The 16,350-nt window shown below is 36.4% G+C and overlaps 1 protein-coding gene across 2 annotated transcripts in view; it reads left to right on the top strand.

Moving 5' to 3' along the window:
* DDX1 (DEAD-box helicase 1) overlaps positions 1-16,147 on the top strand; it is a 40,266-nt gene extending 24,119 nt beyond the window's left edge. For both annotated transcript variants that reach the window (XM_027556033.1, XM_027556034.1), the window contains exons 14-26: positions 2,043-2,103; positions 4,905-5,003; positions 5,786-5,875; positions 6,614-6,802; positions 7,705-7,756; positions 9,586-9,732; positions 12,088-12,179; positions 13,455-13,527; positions 13,680-13,752; positions 13,836-13,878; positions 14,669-14,764; positions 15,029-15,149; positions 15,808-16,147. In XM_027556033.1, coding sequence (XP_027411834.1) covers positions 2,043-2,103; positions 4,905-5,003; positions 5,786-5,875; positions 6,614-6,802; positions 7,705-7,756; positions 9,586-9,732; positions 12,088-12,179; positions 13,455-13,527; positions 13,680-13,752; positions 13,836-13,878; positions 14,669-14,764; positions 15,029-15,149; positions 15,808-15,938 — 1,267 coding nt within the window. In that variant the 3' untranslated portion in view covers positions 15,939-16,147. The remainder of the gene's footprint in view (positions 1-2,042; positions 2,104-4,904; positions 5,004-5,785; positions 5,876-6,613; positions 6,803-7,704; positions 7,757-9,585; positions 9,733-12,087; positions 12,180-13,454; positions 13,528-13,679; positions 13,753-13,835; positions 13,879-14,668; positions 14,765-15,028; positions 15,150-15,807) is intronic.
* The last annotated feature ends 203 nt before the right edge of the window (positions 16,148-16,350 follow it).

The following is a 16,350-nucleotide window of genomic DNA, read 5'->3' as shown; positions in this document are numbered from 1 at the left end:
AGCATGCACATAATGAGATATAATTAACATATCATATAATTCACTTTTTAAAATGTACAGATTATCTTAACTTCTCTTATATTCACACAGTTGTGCAACCACCAAAGCCAATTTTAGGACATTTTCATCACTCTCAAAAGAAATGCTGCCTATTAACAGTCACTCCCATTTCCCTCTAACCTTCCTGTCCTTGGGCAACCACTGATTTCCATCTATCGATTGCCTGTTTTGGACAGCTTATTATATATAAATGGAATCAAATAATATGTGCTTTTTTTGGACTGGCTTCTCTAACGTAATCATAATGTCTGTAAGGTTCATCGGCGTTGCAGTGTGTATTAGTACTTAATTCCTTTTTATTTTCAAGATGTATTCCATTGTATGCATATACCACATTTTTAATTAATCCATTCATGGCTTCATGGATGTTTGTGTTGTTTCCACTTATTGTTTACTGTGCTGTAAGCATTAGTGTACAGTCTTGTGTGGACGCACATTTCCGTTTCTCCTGGGAATATGCCCAGCAGTGGAACTGCTGGCTCATGTAGTAGCTTCTTGTTTAACACCTTCAGGTGCTCCTGGCTGTTTTCCGAAGGTACAGCACTATTCTGCATTCCTGCTAGTAACGTGTGAGCGTCCCAGTTTCTCCACATCCTCTCCTTATTATCTGTCTTTACAGTTATAGCCTTCCTAATGGGTGTGCTATTGCTATTGCTATTGCTATTGCTAAGTCACTTCAGTCGTGTCCGACTCTGTGTGACCCCATGAACGGCAGCCCACCAGGCTTCCCCGTCCCTGGGATTCTCCAGGCAAGAACACTGGAGTGGGTTGCCATTTCCTTCTCCAATGCATGAAAGTGAAAAGAGAAAGTGAAGTTGCTCAGTTGTGTCCGACCCTCAGCGACCCCATGGACTGCAGCTTTCCAGGCTCCTATGTCCATGGGATTTTCTAGGCAAGAGTACTGGAGGGGAGTGCCATTGCCTTCTCCAAATGGGTGTGCAGTGGTACCTAACCGTGGTTTTGATTTGTATTTCCCTAATAGCTAATCTTGTTGAATATCTTTTCTTGGGCTTACCAGCCATCTGTAATGTCCGTTCAGATCCTTTGCCCATTTTTCAGTTGGGTTATTTGTCTTTTTATTATTGAGTTGTAAGATATATGTAGTAGTATGGTTAGATATATATGATTTGCATGTATTTTCTCTCATTCTGTGGGCCTTTTCACTTTCTCGGTAGTGTCCTTTGAAGTGTAGAAGTGTTTAATATTGATGAAGTCAAGTTTATTTTTTCATTTGTTGCTTGTTTGCTTATTTTTTTGGTGTTGTAAGGGACTGTGCCTAACCTAAGATCATGAAAATTTGCATTTTTTCCCCAAGAGTTTTATAGTTTTAGATCTTATATCTGTGTTTAGCTCTGTAATTCATTCTGCATTAATTTTTGTGTGTGGCCTGAGAATGAGATTTAACTTCATTTTTTTGCTCTTGCATATCCGTTCTAGCTCCATTTGTTGAAAAGACTATTCTTTCCCTGCATTGAATTAATAATCTTAGCATAAGACAGTCTTTTAATTTAAACATATTTTTGGAAGTATTATTATCTGGAATGAGAAGAATTCAAATACAAAAGGATATTCTATGAAAAATCTCTTTTCACCCCATCCCCCAGTTTTTAGTTACTGACCTGGAGGCAACTTTTAAGAATCTATATGAGTGTATATTTTATACATGTAAAACCACATGTGTCTATAAAGGTTCATTGAAATCTGATTTCAGGGCACCTGGAGTTATCCTAATATAGGAAGATGCATAGATGAGGACTGCTGTTTTCTGGCTTCTAAGGTTTTACATTCTCCTAACTTTACCATTCATTAACATTTTATTAGCTTCTGAAAATGAAAGGCCTTGTTTTTTTCCTTCTCTAGACTTTTATTACAGATTCTTTCTCAGTTATTCAATTTGAATATGTACCTCCTCAAAATTGGGGGGAAAAAAAGCAGGCTTTCATCTTTCTCTACATTATTATTCTGGTATTCATTCATTTCAGGGAGCTTCTGATAATTGGAGGTGTCGCAGCACGGGATCAGCTCTCTGTTTTGGATAATGGGGTAAGTTGTACTTTTAAAGTAACATTTTGTGTTGTCATTTTGACAATATAGTTCTGTTGTGTTTCAAGAAAAATGAGGCTGAAATGAAAACAAGATCACAAGAGTGTATGTATGTTCAAAAACATCTTACAGGTATTCCTTTTCTTTCCCCAAAAGTATACAGTGCAGCAGTCTCTTCCAAACACCTCATGCAAAATTCCAGCATACATGAATTCTTTTGGTTTATCTTTTGAGCACCTGAAAATTCCTTCCCATTTTCATGCATTAAACAGTCATTTCCTCTGGGAGTAGCTGAGAAAGAGGAAACTGGAGTGAAAAATAGAAATGGAGATAAGGTGGATTGCAGAGAAGGTAGAAGTATTAGCAGTGATCCTTGGAGGCTGAGGGGTGGTGAGGTGGTGGTTCCAGTGGGAGGGAGACGAATTCAGGTCTGTCTTAAAGGCTGTGCAGTTACCAAGAACGAAGCCAGGACCGTGAGTCTCCTTACTGGGGAGGATGTTTGGGAAACTGAATTGTTCGTCCATTCAAATACAGGTAGAACTTCATAAAATATTCTGTATGTATGAGGTAACTTTTTCCTTACAAAGTTCTCTTCCATTCCTTTCCTAAATATTTTATCATTTAATTTAAACAGCCTGATACTGAGTCATGGTGAGCAAATACGCTCTCCCTCTAATTCCTTGGTGCTGCTGTCAAATGAAATTTTATGCTGAATGGTTTTGATTTGACCTGGTATGGCATATTAGAGGCAAGGAATCATATTACTGTACTTAATATTGTTCTAAGATAGTAATATTGCTTTGATATGTTCTTACTTGACGGGTCATGTTTTAGTGGTTATAAGAAAGATTTAATATGTTCATTCCCTATCTTGGTTCCTCACATCCAAATTTATTTTCCCCATAAGTGATTTTCTTATATTTTCCAGCTACAGAGCTTTTAGAGAATTATATCTGCTTTTGCCAGTTAGATCTAAAATTTGGTACTGACTGCAGCTGATGGCAAAGTAAAGGCAATGTTACTCCACAGCTTTCTTGTTAGGACTCAGGTCCTTTCTACTTAGAGAATTTGTAGTATATTCTCCTTCTGCTCTTCTTTCCATCTTACCTTCTTGGCCTCTATTATCTCCCACTGCCCTCTGGCTCTCCCTCAGCCCTGTGTTCTGTCTTACGCTGGGGCCAGAAGTCAGCTCTGGAGTCAGAGAATAGAACTACTTAGTTTATAAAATTTCTTAAAGTTGCAGAATTATGCAACATATGCCGTTAGACTTGAAGAAGTGCTTGGTGCTGTTATCCAATTTATATAAATATTTCTTGCAGGCTTTTCCAATTTGACTTTTTTTTTTTGAACCTGAGAAACCTGGTGTCTGTTTTCATGCCGACTACCTACTGAAATGAGGAGGGAGGAAACTTGCATGGTGGGTTAGCATCCTTTGTAAAGAGACATTACACAAAGAAGCAGAGTGGTGTTGTATTCACTGCTGTGTATATAGCGCAGTACTTGGCACATAGTACATTGTTTTAATACGTTGAAGGGTTTTATCTCCATATTTTCAGACTATTTTCTAGATTGAACTGAGACTTGATTATAGTTATCAACACAGTTGAAACAGTAGCTTCAGCAATATCTTTCATTTTTTATGGGGCTATAAATGCCTTCCACTGGATCAAATTAAAAGTCTTTTCAGGACAGTACTCTCAGTTTTTCAGGGAGTGAAATATTGAAGTAATGAGACTACAGTGATAAATTTGTTTGGAGATGGTTACGTTTTTAATCTGGAGTGGAGAAAACAAGTGAAAAACAAGAGAAGTGATTTTTTATCCCTGTTGGTAAAGAGGAGAAGTTTAGAATTGTCTTAATTTATTGAATGATTCTATATAATACCTTATTGTGTTCACACACATACATTCTGTACACACTTTAAAAATACTTATCCCCATATTTGGCAAAACTAATACAATTATGTAAAGTTTAAAAATAAAATAAAATTTAAAAAATAAAAAAAAAATTAAAAAAAAGAATATAGAAGCATAAAAAAAAAATACTTATCCCCTTTTGAGTACTTTCTAGAAATGGGCCAGGCTCTGTTAAATGCATTCTACACATTTTCTTATGCAGTTCCAACAACAGACCTTGTGATGGTCCTTTTCTCCGTTTTTACAGATTAGGAAAAGAACTTACACCAAATATTAAGTAATTTGCCCCAGATCTTACAACTTACAGGTAGAGCTTACTTCAAAGCCCATGTTTCTGTTCACTGTACCATGGACTTGATTAAAAGGTGTGTTTGTGCGTATGTGTGTGTGCAATTTTAAAATGTTAATCAGGTGTGCTGGTGTAGGGGCTCATTGTACTGTTCTCTTTGTGGATGCTTGAAAATTTTTTTAATAAAAGTATAAATGAAACTTGTCCTTAGTTGAATTGACAGGTGGATTTCTTAGCCACCCTGGGAATGAGAAAATGGAAACTAGACGAGATGAAGTTAGTTAAGGTTACGAAGTGGATCATAGTAGAATTGGGGTTTGGATCCTGGTTTAATTTCAGAGTTGCTATAATTAGACTGTATATAACAGTGAAAAATGTTAAAATCAGTTGCTAAAGTGGTCAACACTAATTTCAAACCAGATACAAATTGAACATTTCAGCAGTATCTAGAACTCCCATTTTTGCGGATGTATAGTTGACTGTGACTACTTCAGTATCATGTTTTTATTGTAAGTGGGCCGTTGTCGGTTGCTATTCTAAGGGGATTGCAGTGGTCCTTTAAGTTTCATAAGGTGCTGTTTTGGTGTATTTTTTAGGTGGATATTGTCGTTGGCACTCCAGGAAGACTGGATGATCTGGTGTCTACCGGAAAGCTGAACTTATCCCAAGTTAGATTCCTGGTCCTGGATGAAGCTGTATGTTAAAATCTACTCATGCTTTCAGAGAAAAAAATTTTTTTTTCTGCTTATGTTTTTGGAGATAAAATGTGTGACTTAAAGAAAAAATACAATTCAATCATGATCCTAATATTTAGAAATATTGTTACCAGTTTGGTGTATTTCCATTCACTCCTTATATTTATAGTAAAGACTATTTTATGCAGTTGTAGTCAGGCTATGTGGAATCTGGGAAATCTTTTTTTTTTTTTTAATATGGTACAGAAGTATTTCATGTCATCATTTATGAACAGTTCTTAAAGGCTGCCTAGTGATCTCTTACATGCATACTTCATGGTTTATTTAACCACCCTCATTATTAAATATGTAAGTTTGTTTTCTACACCAAATAATTATCTTGTTTGTACGTACTTTTTTTTTAACATTTCCAATTGCATTTATGTGTTTTGGGCTCTTGAGATATATTTTCAAGATGAAGTAGCTTTTCAACATTGAAGCTTTTTGTTTTTTCATGTTAAAGTCATATTCTTAAGGAGATGTGGTGGGAGCTATTAACTCTCATGTTCATTTTAGAATACCAGAGTATGATTTTTAAGTTATAAATATGAGGTTTTTTTCATATTGTAGTCACATGGGCTTTAAAGTTGAATTAATAACTCTTTCAGTATCCAATAGAAAATAATTTTGAAAGTATGGAGATATGTATGAATTAGTTTCCATGTCTTTTGTTTTGCGATTGATTTAGAAGAGATTTAGATACTGGTTTAAAACCTAATGCTTTTTTTTTGCTTCTGCTATAGGATGGGCTTCTTTCTCAAGGTTACTCTGACTTTATCAATAGGATTCACAATCAGATTCCTCAGATTACCTCTGATGGAAAAAGACTTCAGGTATACAATAACTAACGCATTTTCGAATACATGTAGGCATTTGTTATGTACTAATGCTTAACTTGTTTGTTACATTCACATTTTAGTGTCTTCTGGTTAAGTTAACTACTGCATAAAACGTTTTCTTTCTTACCTGATTAAATAGTGCGCACAAAGGAACAGTCTTAGGAGCTGCTTTTAGAAATAAGGTGGATGGAATTTGAGGACATGACTTAAGTATAACAGAAGACTAGAAGTAAAAATTCTTAGCTTTTTTGGTTTTTTTTCCCCCCTTTTCTACAGAGTGTAGGGTTTATATTCAAGATTCTGAGCACTCCTTCCTTTTTGAAGGAAAAATGTCTTGAGCTGTTGCAAAACAGTTGCTTCCTTAGTAATTATTTCTTAAAATATTATTCTTTCTCATTCTGTTTTCTTAGGAAGAATTCTAGAGGTAAAAACTTTTGGGAGGAGATACATAGTACCTTATGATTTTAGGTTTTTAAAAACCTTTTCACTCATCTGAGTTTTGTAGGGCCTTGGGGACTAGGTGGTGTGATTTCCGTGGCAGTGAGGGGCTGGAGCTCAGGACTAACCCGCCCAAAGTCACATCGCTAGTTGTTGCTGCAGAGTCAGGTTTTGAACTCGTGTTGGGTTCCAGGCCTAGTCAGCCTCATGCCCCGTGTCTGTATTCATATGCTGGATTCATTATTGTCACTCTAAAGTAAAAGTTTATCTAAACACTGTTTTTTCTGTTCTTAGGTGATTGTGTGCTCAGCCACTTTGCATTCTTTTGATGTGAAGAAACTGTCTGAGAAGATCATGCACTTTCCCACGTGGGTCGATTTGAAAGGAGAGGATTCCGTCCCAGATACTGTCCACCATGTTGTTGTCCCAGTGAACCCCAAAACGGACAGGCTCTGGGAAAGGCTTGGGAAAAGCCACATTAGGGTAAGTGCTCTGCAGGGTGCACCTGGGTATAGCGTAAAGCACTCATGAACGAGTTTACCCTGAGCCTCTGTGATGCTCAAAGTGACCAGACATCAGACCTTTGAGAGGTTTGCATATTGCCACAAAAGTTTAGGTCTGTCAGGTGTGGAATAAAGGATGGGCTCATGCTTTACTTTTTTCTACTTATAAAGTTACTTCTGCGAGCCATCTTCCTTATTACAATTTTCATAAATACATAGGGTTGCCTGTGTAACTTCTTACACTATAGTTTCCTTTTTTAGTAGTATTTTTATTCTTCTTGATATGCCTTATTTTCCTAAATACCAATTTCCTGAGTCCATCTTCCCACTTATTTCACTCTTGTTAGATTTATATTAATATAATATGGGTATGCTTACTGTAAATACACAGTGTTCTAAAAACCACCTTTGTGTTTTTATTATTATATAGCCTTAGACCTATAATTCGGAGAAGGCGATGGCACCCCACTCCAGTACTCTTGCCTGGAAAATCCCATGGACATAGGAGCCTGGTGGGCTGCAGTCCATGGGGTTGCAAAGAGTCAGATACGACTGAGCGACTTCACTTTCACTTTTCACTTTCATGCATTGGAGAAGGAAATGGCAGCCCACTCCCGTGTTCTTGCCTGGAGAATCCCAGGGACGGGGGAGCCTGGTGGGCTGCCGTCTATGGGGTCACACAGAGTCGGACACGACTGAAGCGACTTAGCAGTAGCAGACCTATAATTAATAAGAGTTTTTCTGAATCTGAAGAATGGTTTTGCCTATAGATGATAAAGATGGATGTCTGAGATGGAATCTAAAGTTAGATCCAGTTCTCCCTTTAAAAAAAGACGCCTGTTCTGAATCATCACTTAACCCTTCATCCTTTTCTTTTGATAGACTGATGAAGTTCATGCAAAAGATAACACAAGACCTGGTGCTAACAGTCCAGGTAAGTTAGAAGAATCAATAAAAATGTGTGGGGAAAGGTTTGAATTGATCTGCTTTGCTGAATTTCTGCTCTGTCTGCTCTTATGAAGGAACAGGAGATACGAAAATAAAAAACAGAAATAACTTAAAAATGGGGGAGAGCTCATACCAGTCAATTTGTAGAAGTATTAATCACTGAATTTAAGATATTAGTCTCCTGGCATATAAAATACAAATATTTTGGATTATAGAAGTCTAATTTTTCTAGGAAACCAGTGAACTTCTCTGGCTACAGGTTGTATTTTAGTCCTGAATTCCCAGAGGAATTATACGTAGATTCTTCCTGTCTGGCAATTGAGTAACAAAGTGACGTCGTTAGGTATGACCCTGTGAAAGACACAGAAATGATCCTCAAATGGGTCTTTGATTCTTTTGTGTGTGTGGTAAAATAGGCATAGCATAAAATTTACCATTTTAATCATTTTAAAGTATACAGTTCAATAGCATTGAGTCCATTCCTACTGTGCAACCATCGCCACCATCCATCTCCAGTACTTCATCTTCCCATACTGAAACTCCATATCATTAAACATTTATCAATTTTTAAAAAGCCTAAAATTAAATTCTGATTTAATAAAGATACTTCCATGCAGAATTGAGATAGTTTGTAAGAGGTGTATAATATTCAAGGATACATGAAGATAACAGCATGAAACTAAGGATGGTTGTTGTTGTTCAGTTGCTAACTTGTGTCCAACTCTTTGTGGCCCCATGGGCTGCAGCACACCAGGCTCTTCTGTCCTCCACTGTCTCCTGAAGTTTGCTCAAATTCATGTCCACTGAGTCGATGATAGAAGGCTAGTGCTTCAAGAACGGAACCTAGAAGAGATCTGAAACCCATTAGGCCACATGTCTGGTGTCCCATGTCTCAGGTGGCTCATTGGCAAGGAAGGCTTAGATTGCATTTTGTTCATGATTGGATTCAATGGTAGATTTTTGGCAGGTATCTAAACAGTCAGTTACCTGAAATTTTGATTAAAGAGGGTTCCTTTGAACTCATTTTTATGTGCAGCTCCAAGTTTATAAGGTGTATGCTCAGCTAGTACAGTTGGAGAGGAGCACACGGATAGTCAAAATAATGTAACATCCCACAGTTGGAGAATGCATTTTATAAAATAAAATTTTTTACTGCTTCATATATTTTTCCTTGTACAAGTTTTACTTAGTTTTTACTACAATTAGAGATGATCAGAGCCACCTTAGAAATACACTGGGTTACAGTTGTGGAGTAACTATAGCCCAGCTTCACACTGAAAAATAGATACTTGCAGGGTGGCAACTGAGAAGTCACTAACTAGATTTGATGTAAAATTTTTATTTCATGGAGCGAAAAATGAACTTTCTGTTGTTTAGATTGATTTAGGAAGTACCATTTATTAGTTTTTAAAGGGGGTTGAAGTAATTGAGTAAACATTTACTGAGCATTTAGGGAAACTAATGCAAGGCAGAATACTAGTTCTTTGGTCTTTGTAAGAACAAAGCTTTGTTGTGGGTATTTCTGTTTATTTGTGTATGTGTGTGTACATGTACATTTTTATATGACGAATGGTTATAGGTGTTTTGGTATCCCATAAACTGGCATAAAAAAGAGAAAAATAAATGAGCAAGTGGATTCTCCCACCATTTTATCCTATCTTTTTATTGCTTGCTTTTGGCTATAATAGTTGCATTAAAATTAAAATAGAGATTTTTAGGTGAGTTAAGCTGTAAGTCTGTGTGATTATGTGTGTTCCTGACAATTTCAGATTGAAATTCTGTGTTTTTTTTGTTATTGTTGTTGTGTTATTCAAGAGATGTGGTCTGAAGCTATTAAAATCCTGAAGGGGGAGTATGCTGTCCGAGCCATCAAGGAACACAAGATGGATCAAGCAATTATTTTCTGTAGAACCAAGATCGACTGTGACAACTTGGAGCAGTATTTTATGCAGCAAGGAGGAGGTAGTAGTTCCTCCCTTGAAATAAACTGTGTTCATTTCCTCACTTAATAGACTGTTAGTCCCACGCTGATGCAGTGTAGCGCTCATGCCCAGGACTAAAGCAGTGACTGCACTGAAAGTATCTGTGCTTATCCAGTACTTTCCCATATGATCAGCCCCAGGAAAAACGATGAGATGGTTTTCCACATAGGTAGTTTCATTGCAGTGAAGATGAATCACAGCATTCTAAGGTCCTTATATTATTTAGAGGAATGGTGAAGTTTTGATTAATGTTAAAATTTCAAGTGTAATCATTATATAATAGGATATATATCTCCTAAACCAATAAATGAGGAAAAACCTTAATCTAAAAAAAAGGTAAGAAAGGAAGGGGGAGAAATGAGAAAAAGCAGAGCAATTAGAAATTACAGAGTAATAGAATTGGTGAAAAAAATCTGAGCATATGAGTAAACTGTAGTATTTGTCAGTGGATCGAAGTCTTTTGATGAAGAGCATAGATTGTTAGACTGCATAATATATAGCTGTATGCTGTTTACAGGAAACAAACCTAAAACCTGAGGACATAGGAAGATTGGAAGGAAGGGGAATGAAAAAACATATATCTGTCAGCTAAAACAGGAATTTAAATATTAATAGAGATGCCATAGACTTTAAGACAAAAATTACTGAAATAAAAAAGGTCACTATGTAATAAAATACTTGCTCTACGATGAAGATATAATGATTCTAAGTTTATGCTCCTTACAATTAATGTTAAATATATAAACCAACCTGAAAAAATGTTCAGTATAATCAGTCGTTAGAGAAATGCAAAATAAAATCACACTGTAATACCACCGTACACTCATTAGGATGCCTAGATAAGTACACTTACTAGAATGACTAGATTAAAAATACTTAAAACACCGAATTTGGGTGAGGATATGGAGAAACGGGAATTCTCATACACTGTTGATGTACAGGCACCTATGTAAAGGGTCGTACAGTTTTTTATAAAATTTTACATTGCTTTCTTATGGCCTCTCAGTTCAGCTCCTAAATATTGACCCAAGATAAGTGAAAACATGTATTGACGAAAGATGTGTGCAAGATGGCCACAGCAGCTTTATTCACGATGGCCTCAGACTGTACACCAAGTGGCCATTAATAGGAGAATGGCTAAACAAAATGCAAAATATTTATTTACCGAAATAGCTGATACTCGGTGCTGAAGTGGCATAGGCTGCGGATAGAGACAACTGTGGGTGGCATCTCAGAAGCATTATGCTGAATAAAAGAGTTCCTAAACACGAGTTTGTGCTGTGTGATTCCATTTGTATGATTTTCTAGAAGAGTCAAAACTAATGTCTGGTGGGGAAAAGTCCAGAACAGTGGTTGTTCCCAGGAAGGTGGGAGTGTGGATAGGTGGGAAAGGGCAAGAAGGTTCTTAGTGGATGATATTCATGTTCTGTACCTTGATAGGGCTTTGGGCCGTGTAAGTTACACGTTTGTCAAGAACTCAGCAAGTGTACACTTAAGATTTGTACATTTCCTTGCATGTAACTTTAATCTCCAAGAGAAAACAAAGAAACCTAAACGAATATTGTGCTCTGGTTAATGATATGCGTGCTGAACTGTGTACCGATAACTGCAGTTTACATTGAAATGCATCAAAAATGTAAAAGTGAGTTGGTAGAAGGATAGAGGGATAAGTATGTGGTGAAGCAAATATAGTAAATGTTAATGGTAATTTTTATTTTATATCTTTTCCCAACACTTACTATGTTTTCAAACATATTGCGAAATTGAAAGTCTGGTCTGGACTGCACTGCTTTAGGTTACTGTGTCTACTTGAAGAGTTTCTCTTTAAGGACTTGCTGCCACTGTACCTGGCTCTAAAATACCATTGCTTCCTCCTGTTTTGGTACTTCTAATCTGCTTTGGTCAGGAAAGCAGATAACTAAATTGCTTAGAATACCTTGAGGAAGGCAGGCATGTGGGCATGGCCATTTAGTAAGGACATGAACTTCATAATGACTGTTTTGCTTCTTTCAAGAAGGATCTCTTTTGTTTACTTTTTGGTTCTTTACATAGGTGAGGTGAGGTCCTGGGATACACAGGAACCACTGCTGCAGATTGGAAGAGGTTACTTAAAATATCTTTCAAAGCAAAGCGAATCAGTTTTAATGCTCATGGAGTTCTTTTTAATGGCATTTCACCTAGGACAGAAATTGGTCAACCATGGTTTATGACAAGTTGGAGTTTAGATTTCCATGGAATTATATGGCACCGTTGTAGTCTAAATGTTACTGGTTTTTTGATATACTCCTAGGCATAATGTTTCCCAGCATTGACTCTTTAATGTGCTTTTCACTAGGACCTGATAAAAAGGGACATCAGTTCTCGTGTGTTTGTCTTCATGGTGACAGAAAGCCTCATGAGAGGAAGCAAAACTTGGAAAGATTCAAGGTACTGATATTTAGTTGACTGCATTTCCTTAATACTTAAGAGGGGAGTTGTACCTAGTTTTAAATCAATTCCAGTTAATATTCTTAAAGCAATTCTTGTCCTAGAAATTTCAAAATACTTCTGCCCTGTTGGTATATCCTCATCACGGCAGGGCCTCATCATCTTTAACAGTCAGATGGTAAATTACATGTTCTCTATTGGCACAGAACTTCTATGGTAAGAATTTTCAACTTTAGAAAATTTTAGCTAAATTTTTCCACAGGTATTTTTAGGAGAAGCATCACTAGATAAATCATGTCTGTGATCTTTTTTTTTTTTTTAATTGTACTAATACCCAGAGGGAACTTAATTTGTAGATTAATTTAAGATGAGTATCAGAATATGGTTTTGTAGAATTACACATATTTTTAATGATTTGCGGAAGAGTGTCCCAGTTATTTGATTGCATCCCATGACAGGTTGTATAGCTCTTGGTATCGATAGTGGGACTTGAGCCATTTGGAATTCAAGGTCAGTAACCTCCACCCACAGGCTCTCTCATCATTTATCACAGTGTGTTTGTCCCAGCATATAGTACAGATCTCATTTCTCTCAGACCCCTAATATGAAAAAAGCAGCAAGGTACTGGGCCTAGGAGTTTGGATCATGATTCTACGCTGAGTGTGGTTGCCGTGGATGTTACAACTGGTCACCTGGCCTTATTTCAGCATCTGTGCCACCGCTGTATCCTGGCCTTGTCCTGGGCCGGAAGGCAGTGTGCTCTTCACCCACTCCAGTCTCTTAGTTGCTGTGCCTTGTGGCACAGATAACATCTGAAGGGCAGTTTGTATATTCTTGGTGAGAGTACCAGGAGCCCACTGTCTTTGGGATTTTCATCTGTTGTCCTCAGAAGTGTAACCTCAAGGTAAAATACCTAGGATTCTGAATTATTTTAGTACAAGAGTAAAGGTAATGCTTATGTTTTATTCTGTCTTATCTTGCAAATTACTAGTTAGGATTTCTAAAAATAAAGCCAAATTTTTAGCAGTGGTTTAATAACCTTTATGTGAAAAAAAGCAGAAATGAATCCAGTCATTGATTTATTCACCTTGAATGTCATATTTTGGCAAATTGTAAACTTAAAAATGAAAAACTTGTTCTAGTGAATAATGAACGACTGGACTTCTAATCTGATAGTAATATATTCGTGATTAGAGGGCTCAGTGGAAAGATGGCACTTATGGTTTTTAGTGTACGTACTAATAAATCCCCCTCTCTCTTGTCTGCTCTTTTTAGAAAGGAGATGTCAGATTCTTGATTTGCACAGATGTAGCTGCCAGAGGAATTGATATCCACGGTGTTCCTTATGGTAAGAAGAAATGTTTTATGCTTGCATTTTGAATTTTAAGGAATGCAAAGGAAACTATTTTAATATGATTCAAATATTTAGAACAAAAAACATCAGATATGTTTGAAAATTTTAGGACTTTATGTCAATTGGTAATAACTTTTTATTTATAGTCATAAATGTCACCTTGCCTGATGAAAAACAAAACTATGTCCATCGCATTGGCAGAGTAGGAAGAGCTGAAAGGTACGGCTGTAATTTTGTTTTTTCCTTTTTAAGCTTCTTTGCTTCTGGAATAAAGTCTAACGAAGACTTTTCAAATCTTTCAGGATGGGTCTGGCCATTTCCCTGGTGGCAACAGAAAAAGAGAAGGTGATCTTTTTAGTGCTGTGTTATATTCATTTGTTTGCATTGTCATTTTAGATACTGGAAATAAAAGCAGTTTGAGTTTTCATTTATGTTGAATTCAGGTGCATATGGAATATAAATGAACTTTTTATGGCATCTTTTTCTGTTTATTCATTGAATAGACAACTGGTAGGATCAAGTTCAGAAAGGAACAATACAAAATGTAATTTTCCCTAAAAGCTTTCATGTAATTGTTTTCACTGAAAGGTATTTAAACCCTGTTTTAGCATCATGCCATGGTAGACTTTTTTTTTGCCATGGTAGACTTTTTATGGGAGAGAGAGTTAGCTTATTATTTTGATATAAATTGATTCAGATTGACAGAATAGTTTGCAGGCATCAGAAACGCCTACAAACTCATTGCCCAAACTAGATATTGTGCATTTTGCTTTTTGCTATATTTTATTCTTATGGAAAACCTTTGAACTTTATTTTTGATACTGATCTTGAGATAGCATTCTCTAATACTTTACATTTTTTGTTATTTTTTTTAATCTGAGAATTCCTTTCTATTGACATCTAATTGAAGTCTGTTTTAGAAAATCTTTTGGATTCCTCTCAAAAAGAACTCTATCAGAAGCCCTAGTTAGTGAGCTACTGATGGTGGTAGTGATTGATCACATACCATAGCTGCAGTCTATTTTTCTTACGCTTTGAGGACAGAAAATTAAAAAAAAAAAAACTAGTTGAGAACAAAGATATCTAGTATGTCAGTTGCCATACATGTTAATCTGTTTTTCCTTCTTTAATATAGGTTTGGTATCATGTTTGTAGCAGCCGTGGAAAAGGGTGTTATAACACAAGACTCAAGGAAGATGGTGGCTGTACCATATGGTACAATGAGATGCAGGTAAGGCTCACAAAGTGTCACTAAAATTGGTAAGAATAGACTGCATTTATCTATGAAGGTTATATTATCAGCTCTTGTCTGTGAGTTACAAGACATAATGGGTGGTGGTTATTGTAGTTTATAAATTGTGACTTGTGAGTTCATCTCTTTAGAAATCTTATTTCCCTTTAGCCTTCCTGGTTTTAATGCTATTAAAATGCAGCTTGGGTTTGTCAAAATGAAATTTTTATCTGAAAATACTTGAATTTCCTCTCCTTTTCTCAGTTGCTGTCCGAGATAGAGGAACACCTGAACTGTACCATTTCTCAGGTTGAGCCAGATATAAAAGTACCAGTAGATGAATTTGATGGGAAAGTTACTTACGGCCAGAAAAGAACTCTTGGTGGTAAGCTGTGAATTACTTTTAATTCTATTTTACATGTGAATGTGTCCTTTTTTGAGTGCTAGTTTAAGAAGAAAGTGTTTCATTTCCTTCTGTTAATTGTATATTTTTAGCATATTAATCATTCCCTCGTGTTCCTCTCATAGCACTTTGTTCATACTTGTCTTGCAGCATTTTTATTTTGTGATCTGTATGTGAGTGAAGGACAGAAGCTTAGCTGTTTCTGTTGAGGTGTTAATGTCATCAGAGTAGTTAAAAATGTATGGAATTACTAGGAAGCAAGAGAATAACAATAATTTTGAACAAGTAATAACCAGGATACCATTTAATTCCCTTTGCCTATGATGCCCTTAGCTGATTCCTGAAATTTTTTAAAGATTCAAACTAAACTGATGGTTTCTAAATCAAGAAGATGATGGGGGAGAGGTTGGGAGGGGTATTGGATATTGGGACAGCTGTTAGTAAGGCCTAACCATTGATTTTAATCGATTTAATTTAACATTTTTAAAACTCACAGTTTGGGAGGTAACTTGCCCAGTAGTAAGTACATCTTTATTGCTGGGAGCAATGTTTAAATTGATATAATTGGTTCAAAGTATTGCTGACAAGTTATTTCAAGCGTGTCATTTGCATTTCTTTGTGATTCGTGTGTGTGATCCAGGTGGAAACTATAAAGGCCACGTGGATGTTTTGGCTCCTACGGTCCAAGAGTTGGCTGCCCTTGAAAAGGAGGCCCAGACATCTTTCCTGCATCTTGGCTACCTTCCTAACCAGCTGTTCAGAACCTTCTGATTTTAACATACACAGAATAAGATTTGAGTAATAAAAGTCTGTGGTCTTAAAACTCTAAAATAGTTGTACTGCTTCCAGGCAGCAGTATTTATAGTAACTTAAGCTATGAGTGCTAACTCTTGCATGTCAAGAAGCAACAGTCTTAGAAAATCTTCATAGAATGCCAAACCCAATGAAAAGAATAAATTTGATGACTGTATTTTCATGAACATTTGTGTCTTATTTTACAGTTATTTTATAATGTTTCTTTTTCAAGAAAGCTCTGGGTTTACGAAATCAAGTGTGTGTGTGTGTGTGTGTGTGTGTGTGTGTGTTTGGTAGAGGACTGTGTGGAACCATTAGTGATTGTCTTGAGGATTTTTGCAAGAAGTGGTCCTAAATGGAGACAGCCTCGAGATGCTTCTGGTTGCCT

The sequence above is a fragment of the Bos indicus x Bos taurus genome, chromosome 11 (assembly GCF_003369695.1).
Source record: "Bos indicus x Bos taurus breed Angus x Brahman F1 hybrid chromosome 11, Bos_hybrid_MaternalHap_v2.0, whole genome shotgun sequence".
In the NCBI taxonomy this organism is placed as follows: domain Eukaryota; kingdom Metazoa; phylum Chordata; class Mammalia; order Artiodactyla; family Bovidae; genus Bos; species Bos indicus x Bos taurus.
This window is presented reverse-complemented; position numbering and strand designations above follow the sequence as displayed.